Source organism: Nannobrachium achirus (assembly GCF_963921795.1).
Source record: "Nannobrachium achirus genome assembly, chromosome: 9".
NCBI classification, from domain to species: Eukaryota; Metazoa; Chordata; class Actinopteri; order Myctophiformes; family Myctophidae; genus Nannobrachium; species Nannobrachium achirus.
The window spans coordinates 35,641,924-35,657,074 of NC_137818.1; the positions used below are offsets into that span (position 1 = coordinate 35,641,924).

General features: G+C 39.6%; 1 protein-coding gene and 1 long non-coding RNA gene across 2 annotated transcripts; both read left to right on the forward strand.

The window, feature by feature from the left end:
* Window positions 1-6,039: 6,039 nt before the first annotated feature.
* LOC308291927 lies at window positions 6,040-7,879 on the forward strand. The gene is made up of 4 exons (XR_013962371.1): window positions 6,040-6,134; window positions 6,711-6,897; window positions 7,452-7,577; window positions 7,768-7,879. It is a non-coding gene; the product is annotated as an uncharacterized lncRNA (long non-coding RNA).
* A 74-nt stretch (window positions 7,880-7,953) lies between these two features.
* LOC308291894 (myoD family inhibitor domain-containing protein) lies at window positions 7,954-13,014 on the forward strand. Its single transcript, XM_080734034.1, has 2 exons — window positions 7,954-8,058; window positions 12,000-13,014. Exon 2 carries the CDS (start codon window positions 12,050-12,052, stop codon window positions 12,272-12,274), a length of 225 nt encoding a protein of 74 aa, XP_080590160.1. The 5' UTR covers window positions 7,954-8,058; window positions 12,000-12,049; the 3' UTR covers window positions 12,275-13,014.
* The last annotated feature ends 2,137 nt before the right edge of the window (window positions 13,015-15,151 follow it).

The following is a 15,151-nucleotide window of genomic DNA, read 5'->3' on the forward strand; positions in this document are numbered from 1 at the left end:
GAGCAAACAGTAGATGCAATGAAGGGAACATACAATGACGATGAAGTTCTGGAGGTCACGAAAGGGATTCTGAAGAAAATCCATAGGAATGATTTGGCAAGGAAACTCCCAAACACTGGGTCAGATTTTTGACCATAGGTAATTTAATGAAATGATATTACATATCATATCATATTATTCCCCCAGCTGTGGTGGTCCTCGTGAGATTAAGATCAAACACTTTTTCCATCCCTTTTTTATAGCATATTTCATGTTTTGTTTTATTAACAATTGTATTTTGAACACTATGGGAGTAATGTATACTAATTTTAGCACACCTATTGTACGTGTTAGTGCTCATGAAATATTTGAGGCATGGATTTAATTAAGGCGCTGGCCATGCAGTAAATATAATATTAATATAACAAATAAAATGTGTTGTCATAGATTTACTAATAAAATGAATTCCTCATTTTACTGGTGCAACTCTGGAAAATGTTACAAATCTGCCAAACCTCCCAAATGTGCCAACTGAAAGCGCCAGGAAGCTGAGGGCTGTGAGGTGTGACTTCATTGAAGGGATCTCAGAGGCCAACCTGCATGCTCTACTGGACGAGCTTCTGTCTAGGGATATCAACATGATGAAATGGAGACAGTCAGAGACTAAATTGGCAGGAAAGACAAAGCCTGTCAGATTATTTAAGACGAGTTCAGATATGACTGACATAGTTTGTCAGCTGGATTCAAAACTTTGTCAAGACAAGTGAACTACAACACCATCATGACACTTGTGTCAGCCAGCTTTTGGATTTTGTGTGTTCTCGTGTAAATATAGGGAACTGTAGAAATGTATAATTTTTTTTTTGTAAATACTGTTTTTTACACAACTGTTTTTTTTCTCCATAAAATAAAACATTCTGCTGTACTTGATGTCTTTGATTCAGTAACTTTTGTAGCCCTATTGTTTGCAGAGGTGAAGTGTAACCGATACTGACACTAATTTCAATTAACTGTCCACTACTGACCTGTTTATCTTCCATGAATATAAAGCAGCCAGGTGAACTCAAACGTCTGTGTTCCATATTGTTTCTGTATGTTGAAACTCTGGGTGGTGAGTTTACAATGCATGTCCTGTATTCTTCTAGCTCAGTAATTATCCCATTTTAATTAATTAACCCATTTTCAGGCAGTCCAAAAAAAAATCTAATAAACAAATAGATAATAAAAAATAATAATCTGAACTTGGGACCTCCCACTCTGATAGGCATTTGGAAGTGTATGAGTTAAGCCATTACATTTAGTTTGTCTCCACAGCTAAATATTTTGAAAATAGCAGATAAACAGAGCTTGTAGATTGTCAATTTTCAAAAACATAGTGTCACCCAGCAAGAAGAAGGTTTAGATAGACACAGGACTAACTAAACACAGGTGAACACAAAGACAATCAACACAGGGATTGGCTGGGGGCAAACAGGACACAGACTCGTGAGACGAGGACAGACAGGAAACACTATGGAGATAAGTATAAAATAAAAGTATACAGGTGTAAAGTAAAAGTACAAAACAGAAAACACGAACCAATGACACTACAAAATAAAACACAGAACCTGAGGCTAGCAAGTGCATTTGATTAAAGCATCAAAATAATATGAGAGAAAATATTCATTTTTGACACATTTCTTGGAGGCCCCAAAATATTACTACTACTAGTCTACTACTACTACTATTACTACTACTACTACTACTACTACTACTACCGCTAGCCTATTTTTAATAGCCTACTGTATACCGTCGTTCTAATGAAACTCAACCACAGTTTGTCTGTGTCAAAAAACAAACAACAGACAGACATGAATGAATCCTTTTTTCAGTTAACCTGGAAACCTAACATGTTTAAAGCAGTCTGTAAATATAGCTACAAATCAGTTTCTACATAATTGGAAAGCCAAAATCCAAAATAAGCGTTGGGGTCATTTTTGACTCTGCTTATGGAAGAGTGGGGTAGTGATACAAACACTGCAATTTCTTCAAATTAAGTGAGTGTTGTTGAAACAAGTACAGTGATAATAAATTAATAAAGTAGTTGACTTCTGGGAACTCAGATTACATTGGTGTGGAGTGTGGACTGGCCTTAACACACACACACACCTCTCTTTCCTCTCTCTGCAGTGTTCAAGTTGACTGACAGCTGTAGGAGACAGGATTTGGCCAAATGGAAATTACATCACAGGGCAGCGCTAATGTTTGCGAAGGTGGGGTGTATAAATCACCGGACGAATCAGAATGCGTCACCGATCAGCCAATGGCTAATGTGACTCTGCCAAATCACACAGGTGAGTGTCAAAAAGCTTTAAACATGTGACATTTACTGTGTTGGTCGATTCTCATCTAAGAAAACGTTATGGTTCAACAAGGACTTCCTACACTAAAGTCTCAGTTTCAGCTTTCACTGTTATTCGCCATAACAGGATGAACATAAACGAAAAGATTGAATTGACCGAATTCACGTTACGCAACTTCCTGATGCGGACCTCACGGTTGAAGGGGAAAACCTACTAAAAGCCCATAGAGTTAACACAGAAATCACACATTTAATGCAATTTCCGAATAGTATAGTATAAAATACGGCTAGCATGATCAAGAACACAAGATAGTAAAAGGCAAAAAGTGTTATAATTTACTTTACTGTTCGAAATAATGATTTGTTGGCTTTAAGCAATTTCTGTGTTACTTTACCCTTCAAAGCTGACGTCAGCACCAGGAAGTTGCTGAGAAATTTGCTGAGTGCGCGTGCGTGGCGGGCCGTGAATAGGATCTATTGATATGGCAGCCTTATAGGATGTAAATTCAGTCATTTTGTGTTAGAGGATGTGGCGGTCCAAATTGAGATGGTAAAATGGCTGGATCCGGCCCCTGGGCTATATGTTGCCCATGTGTGAGTTATAGAGAAATCACCAGCCTGTCAGTTAATAAACAGTTAACTGACAGTGAGACTGCACACAGCGGGGCAGATAAAAAAAAATGTTTGGTTTAAAATGTCCACCTTTTTAGACTACTATAAGAGTCAGTTATCTTTAAAACCATTAATGTTTTGGATCTCATAGAAATGTTGACAAAAAGAAAAGAAAACATTGTCTCTCTCTCTCTCTCTTTCCTTGTCGGTGTATCTCTCTATCAGACTTTATCAGTGAAGACAGAACTTTACCTCCAGCTGTCTACACTCCTCCATCTCCCTCTACGCCTTGTTACGTTAATGAGGAAAAGGCGAGAGACGGTGAGTCGCATCATGTAGTATAAGATTCATTTTTTGTTCACAGACAAACTATGAAATTAAAGAATGCATTAAGTATTAATTGTACATTAACATTTTACACAATAAATGGAGTAAGGAAATGGACAGTTATTGTAATCTAAAATCCTGCCCTAGGAATGGGTTCCATTGGAATCAAATATGGAACTGGATCCTCTCACGGTACACCTGATCATTTCTAATTTCAAATAAAATGTCTCAGAAAGCTGATCAAAAGAGGCATTATGTGTACTGTTTAACCTCTGACTCCAATTAAATGCCTAAAGTAGCCTAACATCTGTGCCATCCCACATAACATGTCATGCTCCACAAGAGATGGACTCAGAATTAAGGTTGATGTGATAGAATTGGTTCCTCTTGTCCTCCTGTCCATCAAAATAACATCATTTTGGACAGAGAGATCAGGTCCCACAGACTTGAAAATAGTTATCAAGAGGCCAAAATGTGTTTGGCACCAGGGACATGCTGGGCCCCTGATTCAGCCCGGGAAAAGAGTTGGAGCGGCCCTCATTGCGCGCTATAGAGAGAGATCTCTCTAAATTTGAAACTTGGAGTTCAGAGGTTTCTGCCCGACAGTGACGATTTACTTTGTTGGCCGCCCAGCCACCAAAATGGAACAAAGGCCGACATTTCATTTTTATTTTTTTCCTAATGGCCGTTCGGGAGTTGTCCCGCTTTTCCCAATGGCCAGCACGTCCCTGTTTGGCACTACAATTGGTACTGGCCTGGCAGCACTGTCAGACCAAAAAGTAGCCATGCACATCCAAAGACAAACACAGAAGGAACAAAGCAGATCTGCACAGTGCACACTGTGGTCCGGCGGTGCCTCAGATTAGCTGCTACAGTACGCTTTTCACATCTGGACCAAACCTGTCCATTAACCCTGACTCCTCACACTCTTTACCTTTACTCTTTAACTTTTTATTCTAGGTTTAGGATTATACTGAATATGACATTATTCTACTGTCTATATTTCAGATTGCTGCAGCTGCTGCTGCACTGGAATTGGAGATATCTGCGCTTACATCTCAGATTGCTGCATTGAAAATATAGATATCTGCGACATCCTCTGCTGCTGTCTTGAAGCTGTAGTGGAGTGTGTGGATGATGACTAGGCCAATCAGAGCAGGATCACAGAATGTTGTCATCACATCAAGCTGCGTTCCATTATAGGTTGGAAGAACTTGGAACCTGGGATTCCACAACTACTCATTTGTTTTAATGAAACAGATTGGAGTTCCCAGTCACTTTTTATTATGATTTTCAGTATGGTATCATTTGCTAATTTGCTCAATCTATAAAATTATTGTAAATACCATTTATTTTGCATTGTGTTTTATGACTGTTTTTATATACATTTTCTTCTTTTCTTTTTTTTTAGGCCACAGGCCTGTGTTCTATTTGTCTGTCATTTTATGTTATATGAGTTCAAAAGGGACCCCAATTGAAACAAACCCAAAAGCTTTTTGAGGAATCCGTAGTTGACCTTGTACCAGGGAACTGTCATGAAACTGTACCTTTTCCTATGCAAACTCTAATAAAGTCTTCAATCAATCAATCAATCAACGATTCAATGTGTATATCCTGGAATGGACCTCTGTGTGGCTTTTGGAACTTGGACCCCTGGCCAGGAAGAAAAACTCTGCCCATCCCTGCATCAATGATTGATTGATCGATTGATTGATTGATTGATTGATTGATTGATTGATTGATTGATTGATTGATTGATTGATTGATTGATTGAAGACTTTATTAGAAGTTTGCAGGAAATGGATACAAATGCACCCAGTCAAACATGGCAAAGAAATTATCATAAAGGCGATTGGGATATCCCTTCAACCTGGAGGTCTGTTGTTAAGAATAGGAATAATAACCGAGAAATATTAATTATTGAAATACAACCAAAAGATCAACAGAAAATAATTCTCACTTAATGTCAATGAAAGAGACTACGCTACAGTAGGTAGCCGATGTTACACTGCCCCCTACCGTCATAATTCTATATAGCCTATTCCATGCTGTTAATTGTTTATCTCAATCATGGGTGTGAATGTTTATTATCAAGTTTCGTTTGGTTTCATGTTTCCCTCTGAAGAACACAGTGGGGGGGAAAAATAGGGGGAAAAAAGAAGAAAAAAAAACACTTTAGATGTTAGATTTTAGATCCCTCATTGCAGCTCTGGGCAAGTTACATTTTAAATGTAATCAAATAATCTATTTGAAAATTCTGTTGACTTACTCTGTACTTGTTTTCCTTTCTCACCTGCACTTATTTCAGTTTTTTTTATTGTTACCTTAATGTTTTTATTGCGTGAACAAAAATATATAATAATTAATTAAACAATTACTTAATGAATAATTATAAGCCTATAATAGTAATGGAATAGAATGGAAAAACAATTCCATGGATGTATGGATTGGGAAATCAGCCTTTAATACATAAACCTCGTAAAAGATGCAAAATTTGCATCTTTTACGAGGTTTCTAAATTTGCATTGCAAATATGAGATTGGGACAGACAGTCCAGTCCAGAGATGGGGGATTTTGCGCGTGGACTGGAGGAAACGGAGGTCGTGGGTGGTCATTGTTGATGACGCAGACGCAGTCCCCCCTATACACACACACACACACACACACACACACACACACACACGCGCGCACGCGCGCACACACACACACACACACACACACACACACACACACACACACACACACACGAACGCGGTGTAATGGCATTGGCAGGGCAGTCAGTAAGCTATCATGACATGGATGAGATCGAGGATCGGTGAAAAGTTGACCATGCTAGACAAAAATAAACAGAAAGTCGGGAAGCGTTAACGGCTAGGTAAGACTTTATTTAATTGTATTTATATTTTATTTTGAAAGGCTAAATGTCGATTATCTTTTCATGTTTATTTTGGAAACTTTTAGTTAGAACTGAAACTTTTATGTAGCCGGTATGTTCCCAGGATATAACCCATTTAAACCCAAAGGTGTAGCCTACTTGTAGGCCTATTCTTTATAATATAGGCCTACTTATAGTTTAATCAAATAAGAATGACCCTTCTGTTTATGTTACACAACCCAAGCTAAAATAACAGACAGGAGAGATAGCCTAATGGAATTAAAGAGTAAACCCTTTAAAATTCAACAACAGAGCTTGAGAGCTTTAGGAACACTACAACTTTTGCTTACATTTTTCGTTTCACATCATTGTCACATTGATAATACATCAATAAAGCTAAATGTACAATAGCCTATATCCATGTATCAGATCAGTTTGGTCTAACACACACACACACACACACACACACACACACACACACACACACACACACACACCACACACACCACACACACACACACACACACACACACACACACACACACACACACACACACACACACACACTGTACACAGTGTTCTCTTTCCTCTCTCTGCAGTGTTCAATTTGACTGACAGTTGTGGGAGAGAGGATTTGGCCAAATGGAAATAACATCACAGGGCAGTGCTAATGTTAGCGATGGTGGGGCTTATAAATCCCTGGACGAATCAGAATGTGTCACCAATCAGCCAAAGGCCAATGGGATGCTCCCAAATCACTCAGGTGAGAATGTCTAAAGCCCAGACTACACCAGGTTTTTCAAAGAGTGAATATGCATGGAATTAACTGTGCACGTACAGCGCGTTTGGTCAATGAAATTGAGGTCAATGATAGCGGCTACACCAGGCATGTGGATAATGCAAGCCTCACATTAAAATAGGATTGGATATATGCTTGTGTGCATTTATATGCGGGGTTCGCGCGCATCACATGTGCCGGCTGTAAAACGGTTGATGGTTTAAACTTTAAACACTCCACTGTTTAGTCAATTTGTGACAACTGTAATGATCGACTCACATCTGGGAAAACGCTATGGTTCAATTCTGAACAAGGAGTTCCTACACTCAGGCGTTTCGGGATAACGTCTCATTTTCTGCATTCACGGGAACGGGAGCCGCCATAACAGGATGAACATAAACAATGAGACACATTAATGCATACCACACAAACAGCACTTCTTTTAGAATTATGCAATATTATGTATAACACTTAACACTAAATTTGTATTTGTAAAAAAACATATTATTTCATTGTTCTCTGGTTTCTATGCCAAATAGAAGAAAGCCCTCCTTGCTCTGATAGGCTGGAAGAAGGTGACAGCGGCGACGAAGGTTTAATAGAGAACCCTTACCCTGATGATATCTCACGACTCCTCCCATTATCCCACCCCAGCAAGAACAAAGGTATTAATCACCTGCCTGTCCATTAATATATACAGCTAGCTAACTGCCAGTGAATACAGTGACTGCAAGCTGTCAGTTAATAGACTAACTTCCAGCTAATCTTTAAAATCAATCCAATCATTAATGTTTTGGAATGGATCCCTTGGAAATGTTGAAGAAAACAATGTCTGTCTCTCTCTCTCTCTATCAGACTCTATCAGTGAAGACAGAGCTTTACCTCCAGCTGTCTGCACTCCTCCGTCTCCCTCCATCCCTCCTTCTCTCCATCCTCTACCTCTATCTCCCTCTGTATGTCCAGAAGACTCTGTCACCTCCTCTCCCTCCTCCTCCTCCCCTCCTCTCCAGTCAACACCTTGTAACAGACACCTTCCTCACCATCACCATCAGAGAGCCAATCAGAAGCGCCTGTCTTCTGGAGCTAAAAGCCACGCGTCCTTGAAGACAAACTCTGCCCACCACATCAAGGAAGTGGCGAGAGACGGTGAGTCGCATCATGTAGTTTAAGGTTTATTTACAGTTTTTCACATATTATGTAGTGCATTTTACGCAATAAATTGAGTAAGGACAATTCCAATATTTATCCAATATTTATCAAAAATCCTGCCCTAGGAATGGGTTCCATTGGAATCAAATATGGAACTTGATCCTCTCATGGTAGGATATACCTGATATGTTCTAACTTCAAATAAAACTTATAAAAAAGCTGATCAAAAGAGGCATTGTGGAGCCCTATTTTCGTCAATGCTGATCCCTAAACTTCTTTGCCTTTTTTTACTATTTTGAAAAACATTCTTAAATAGTTCAAATAGCTGATCTTCAAGCTCACAACGTGTCGATGAAGCTGCTACAGTATGTCTCCCGCACAGTCTAAAATAGAAGGATGAAAAGAATTAAGGCTTATATGACAAGGTTCCTCTTGTCCTCCTGCCCATCAAAATCCCATCATTTTGGACAGAGATTCAGGTCCTAGGACTTAGCTTGACAATAGGAATCAGCCAGAGACAAGAGGCTGAACTTTGTTTGACACTACAATTGTGCAGGCCTGTCAGACCAAACAAAGAAAGGTGTGAAAAACAATTACAAAATAATACAAATATGCAATGATAGGGCTATATACTAATACTTATAGGGACTTGTCTTAGACAGGCACGTGTCCCTGTGCAGTCAATTCTGATAAAACAAATCAAATCAAACAAATCAAAAATCAATGTTCACCCAAATGTGCAAAGTGACCATGTGCAGATGTACTGTACAAAGGAATAATATCAATTTATAGACTATGTGCAAGTGTCACAAATATATATATGAGCAACATTTCTCAAACATGAACAGTGTGTTCCTGTGGAGACAGTGTCATAACACTTATTGTGGGCTCGCCTGGAAGGCGAGCACACGTATGTTATCTTCATTATTTATCTATCAGTCAGTCAGTCAGTCAGTCAGTCAGTATCTCCTCAAAACTTTGGCGCGATTCATCTCCTAAACGCTTACACCTTTCAACACCATTCACATTTTTATGTGTTCAGCTTACTGAGGACACGTGTGCTTGTATTTTTCGTTTTGAAATGTTTTGTAGTATTAATATAAAAAAATAAAAATGTTTAACTTTAAGCACCCAATGCATTTCCAATGGGTTTAGTGAGTGGGGAGAGAGTGTAGACAGAGGAAAGGGACCCATGTTTATGTTAAGGCGCTGTGGCTGTAATGTTCACACTTCAGATATGCTATTTATATCAATGCGTTCACACAGGTCTGCTCTCTGATTTGATCCAAATATCTAAGCTGTGTGATGTATATATTCTGAGTTAAAACTACAAATATCTATAAATGTCCCTCTCCACTCTACTGATTGAGACAGCTGTGATTAAAGGCCTGTCTGTCATTGGCTGTTCGGTGGTGCTGCAAAGTAACCAAGTACATTTACTCAAGTATATACAAGTACTTTTTTATTTTTGAGGTACTTTTACTCTACTTTCCATTTTTGTTACATATACTCTACTATAAATACAGCATTTGACAGCTTCAGTTACTTGTTACTTTGCAGATTTTATTATTAATAAAAAAACATAGATGGACCACTTAATACGGCTATGAAGTTGATCTACAATGTGCACGCACACGCACGCACGCACACACGCACGCACGCACGCACACGCACACGCACACGCACACACACACACACACACACACACACACACACACACACACACACACTGTTACTGTGTTACTGTGGAGACGTTTGCTTGTATTTGTCTTTGTGACATGTTTTGTAGAAATTTTACTTAAAAAGAATAAGGTTTTAGGATCCCGGGCAATGGGATTTACAGTATATATCCTAGAACCCGCAGGGACACTCAGCCGTATTAGTGGTTGTTGTTGGTTGTCAGGGGGATATCACAACCAATGCATTTTCAAATCAGATCCACAAACACAATAAAAGTCATGCTCCACTCCTCAGTCTGGAGTGGCCACATAGAAGAACACCTTGGTTATAGACATAGTGGAGGACAGATGTGATCTGGGATTGTTAACCTACAGTATATGCACTCAATATACACCTCTAGAACACATAGAATATGTAGTAAGGTTCAGTACAGTACATTACAGTAAAAGAACAGTAAGGTTCAGTATAGAGTACAGTAAAGTACAGAAAGGTACAGTACAGTAAGGTATAGTAGAGTACAGTACAGTACAGTAAGGTACAGTAAAGTACAAAACAATACAGTAAGGTACAGTAGAGTACAGTAAGGTACAGTAGAGTACAGTAAAGTACAATAAAGTACAGTAAGGTAGAGTAGAGTACAGTAAAGTACAGTAGAGTACAGTAAAGTACAGTATAGTAAGGTACAGTAGAGTACAGTACAGTAAGGTACAGTACGGTACAGTAGAGTACAGTATAGTATAGTACAGTAAGGTACAGTACAGTAAGGTACAGTAAAGTACAGTACAGTAAGGTACAGTAGAGTACAGTAAAGTACAGTAGAGTACAGTAAAGTACAGTATAGTAAGGTACAGTAGAGTACAGTACAGTAAGGTACAGTACGGTACAGTAGAGTACAGTATAGTATAGTACAGTAAGGTACAGTACAGTAAGGTACAGTAGAGTACAGTAAAGTACAGTAAGGTACAGTACAGTAGAGTACAGTAAAGTACAGTAAGTTACAGTAGAGTACAGTAATTTACAGTGAGGTACAGTAGAGTACAGTAAAGTACAGTAAGTTACAGTACAGTAAGTTACAGTACAGTACAGTACAGTACAGTACAGTACAGTACAGTAAGGTGCAGTACAGTATAGTAAGGTACAGTACAATACTGTAAGGTACTGTACCTTACAGTACCTTAAAGTATCCTATTTGTTGGGTTGGAAGCGAGCCCACACTGTTTCGAAGGAACAGTATTTCTAGTTGTCTTATGTTATTTAATGCATTCCCTCCTGCGACCGCAGAGGTTCTGCCAAGTTTCATGCTGAGTGGTTTAGCGGTGCCTGAGATTAGCTGCCAGTGCTACAGTAACTAGCTTTTTACATTTGGGCCAAACCAACCTGGACCAAACCTGTCCATTAACCCTGACTCCTCACACTCCTTCACCCAATTCCAAAAACACATAGATTGAGCCAGCAAGCAGAGAGGGCATCAAAATATTTGTATTCTGAACTTTTTTATTATTCTAGTTAGGGTTATTTGAAACTCACTGATAAACTAGGCTTTACTCTACTTACTGTGTACAGTATACTCCCCTCGTATCATCTAACTGTTTCAACAGCAGGCTTATCTCCCTTCACCACCTGACTGTCTCTCTCCTCCACAAACATGGACACATTCACACGCACGCACGCGCGCGCGCACACACACACACACACACACACACACACACACACATACAAAGACACACACACACACACACACACACACACACACACACACACACACACACACACACACACACACACACACACACACACACACACACACACACACACCCTGCCCCTTCTTTGTATATACTGTTTGTTTAGACTTACTGTTTTCTTTTTGTTTTTCTTTACATATCTACTGCATAGTACTGTGTTCTATTTGTCTGTCATTCAATGTTACCGGTATATGAGATACTTCAATGGTTTCCAGTGGAAATAAGCTTAGTCTTTTCATGGATCTCCTTTTAGTAGACCTTGTACCAGTGAACTGTACCGTCATGAAACTGTACCTTTTCCTATGCAAACTTCTAATAAAGTCTTCAATCAATCAATCAAACACACACACACACACACACACACACACACACACACACACACACACACACACACAGATATATACTGTATACTGTAAATGTATATACATATGATGCTTCCTTTAAAATTCCCCAAGATATACATATCTTTCATTATAGTCTACTACATATTACAGTATTCTACTGTCTCTATCTCAGATTGCTGTGCCCACTGTGTCCTGGCCTGTCTGTTCTGTGAGGTCCTGTCCATGTGTTCTGTCCTGGGGGACTGTCTGGCCTGTGGAGGAAGTGGGATTGTATGCTGTGATGCGGCTGGCTGCTGCTGCTGCTGTGCCGAAGCTGTGGGAGACATGGCCTGCACCGAGGAGGCATGTCAGGCAGTGTTGGATTGTGGGATAATGGAGGACTGCTGCGGTTCATCAGACTGCTTGGAGTGCTGTCTGGAATGCTGCTCCATCTGCTTCCCTGCCTAAGCCAATCGGAGCAGGATCACAGGGTGTTGTCATCACATCACTAGATGTATACCCCATGGGTTCCATTATAGGTTGGAACCCGGGATTCCACAACTACCAGAAAATAAGTAAATGATGAAACAGCCCCTTAGATTGGAGTTCCTAGTCAGGCTCTTGGGCATGTTTTCTCAAGCTCAAGATTGCTTTTCAACTTTTTAGTAAGATTTTCAGTATAGTATCATTAATTAATGCTGGTTGGCTCAACCTTAAGAATTAAAAGATATAAGCATTTTAAATTAAGAATCCGGGTGGGGCAGAGGTAAAACTCAATTCACCCTTTGTCATTTCCCGCCCAATGGTTGCTACTGTAGGTTGCACAAAAATCCTCTTTCTCTATCCACTACGTTGGGAGAAAAAAGAGGGTTTTCAGTTTTCTCATATTGATATTTATTGTCTTCAATTTTTATTTTAAACTTGATCTTGGTAAAAAGGAACAACACAGAGACTGGACATAACATGATATTTTCTCCAAAAACTGGATATTGTAATCATGTTTAGCAAACTCAGCCTAAACAACCGCTGTTATACGTAAGGAGTTTGCTGGTTGGTCGATAATGGACCAATCAGAAGGCTGACAATGGCTGAATTGGCCATGTTCACAGGTAATAAGTGAGGCGGGGAGAGTGATCTCTGTTGCTGCATTAGCGACTCCGACAGGTTGGTCAGAGCACGTATACGGAAACTCCTCACTGTCAGGTGAGAACCGACTGGGGACGTTTTGGAGCATTTGGAGTATTGTCCATACACTCCCAAAGACAATCAGTCAGCAATGACATGGACTACATGGAGTTACTGAGAATAGGTATGACGACTAAAGAATTTGTAGAAATTGTGAAGTGGTTAAAAAGAATAAACATAAAAAACAAAGATAAAGTTGTTGCAGGTGCTTTTCTGTTTGTTTCTTTGATTGTTAGTTTTCTTTCCTTCTCATTAATGACAGCTTTGCAACATCTGGCCTACACAGGGATTTCACCTGCTTTCCTGTCTTGACCAATCAGGACAGTGTTACAGAATGGTGTTACAGAGGCGATGACTGACAGGAAAATGTAATTGCAACTCAAAAGTTTAAAAGTTTGAAGGACCATATAGACTTTTATGTTTTGTAAAAACAACATGTCATGTAAGTTACTTTGAGAAAGTTTGAGTTAAAGTTAAAATGATGTCATCCGCATTACCAACGTACAGTAGCCTACAGAGTTTATCATCACGGAATCTAGTCACACTCACAGTCATCAAGGATAAAAACTAAATGGATCTTGAAACTCAAGACATGACAAAAAGTTATGTACATGAACAATTCTTTTGGAACATTTGTCAGTTGTTTTGTGTATATATCCAAGAATGGTCCTCTCTGCCATGTGGCTTTTGTTTTCATGAGAAAGCACTGCTCAGATACTGTGTGCAATGTCTGTAAAAGAATGTTCTGTTATGCACACTACCACTGGTATTTTTGCAGCGGCACAAATGTGGTGCAAAGTTGGGCCAACATACTGTATGAGACAGATAGGCATAAGGACATTTCATGCATCTTTCTGTAAAATAATGGAGTTCTAGTGTTATTTAGTATTACCCTTGTAATAATAATGTTATTGGTAGTGATTTGGTTGTGTTTGTTGGATCAATGCTGGAGCATTTATAAGGCTGGCCATCAAATCAGATGAGACAGACTTAGTTGTGAGATTGTTGTGTCAATAGACTGAAGGCTTCGTATTTTGATATATAAATATAAAACAGAGATGTGCCGTTTAGTTGCTGGATGGTTCCAACTTCCAACAGACATATTTTCCCAGAGAAACAGCATGAATAAGTGATGTCATTTCCTCTGATGATTGTACAGCAACAGTTCTATCTCGCTCTCACACGCCCGCGCGCTGCACAGAGCCTATTGTAATTCCTCACAATAACACCCTCAACAGAAGTCAAGTTATAATGTTTCATTATCTTCAGATACAGATAACCTGCCATGAATCAAACAGCCTAGGTTTCTACATTTGTATTCTAAAACTAGCTTTAGCTTTTCCTTTCAAATGTGGGTTTATGGTAGCTGTTTGTTTGAATGACAGCTGGCAGCAGGGTCGAGCCGGACAGGAAGTGTCCCTGGCTAGGAGAGGAAGTGTCTGCTTATTGTAGGGAGGTGCCAGGGCCATCCAAACAGGAAACAGGAATTCACTGAGATGACAACACTGCATGTCAGCCCCCGCAACCAACCCATGACCCTGTGAGCCCTACTGGACATCAAAGAGAACAAGATTCATACCGGGCAGTTCACACATGCATATAGAATGGAACAGAAGACAGACTGGAACCAATCAGAAGATGAACTGGGCCAGCGTCCCTGGCGGCAGACCCTGAGTCAGAATGCCATTTGCACATACTGTATCTATATTTATATCTGCGTGTGTGTGTGTGTGTGTGTGTGTGTGTGTGTGTGTGTGTGTGTGTGTGTGTGCGTGCGTGCGTGCGTGCGTGCGTGCGTGTGTGTGCGTGCGCCATGTGATTTTCCTGTTTCCTGTAACTGTTTAAGGAGTGGACACCTCTGACCTCTACTCTAGCACCTCTGCTTGAATGTCAATGCTGCCCTCCACTGGTCACTGACAGAACCTCAACTCAGTAGACCTTTTAATCATTTAAGATTTTCTTCTTTTTTTAAGGGGAATTTGTGGCATGGCATTTTCCCTTTTCTAATTTGGGTTAACCATTAAGTGAGACTACAGTGGTTTCTAAATATTTTCTGGGGAACTTGGAGGATTGTCTGATACAAAATGCAGAAAAGGACAAATCACATGTTGAAAGTGCTATGTTGAAATATAAAAAATATATAAAATCTGAATAGCAAAT

Excerpts from the sequence above, each read along its gene's own strand:
- LOC308291894 (XM_080734034.1), top strand. The coding sequence starts at position 12,050 with ATGTGTTCTGTCCTGGGGGACTGTCTGGCCTGTGGAGGAAGTGGGATT.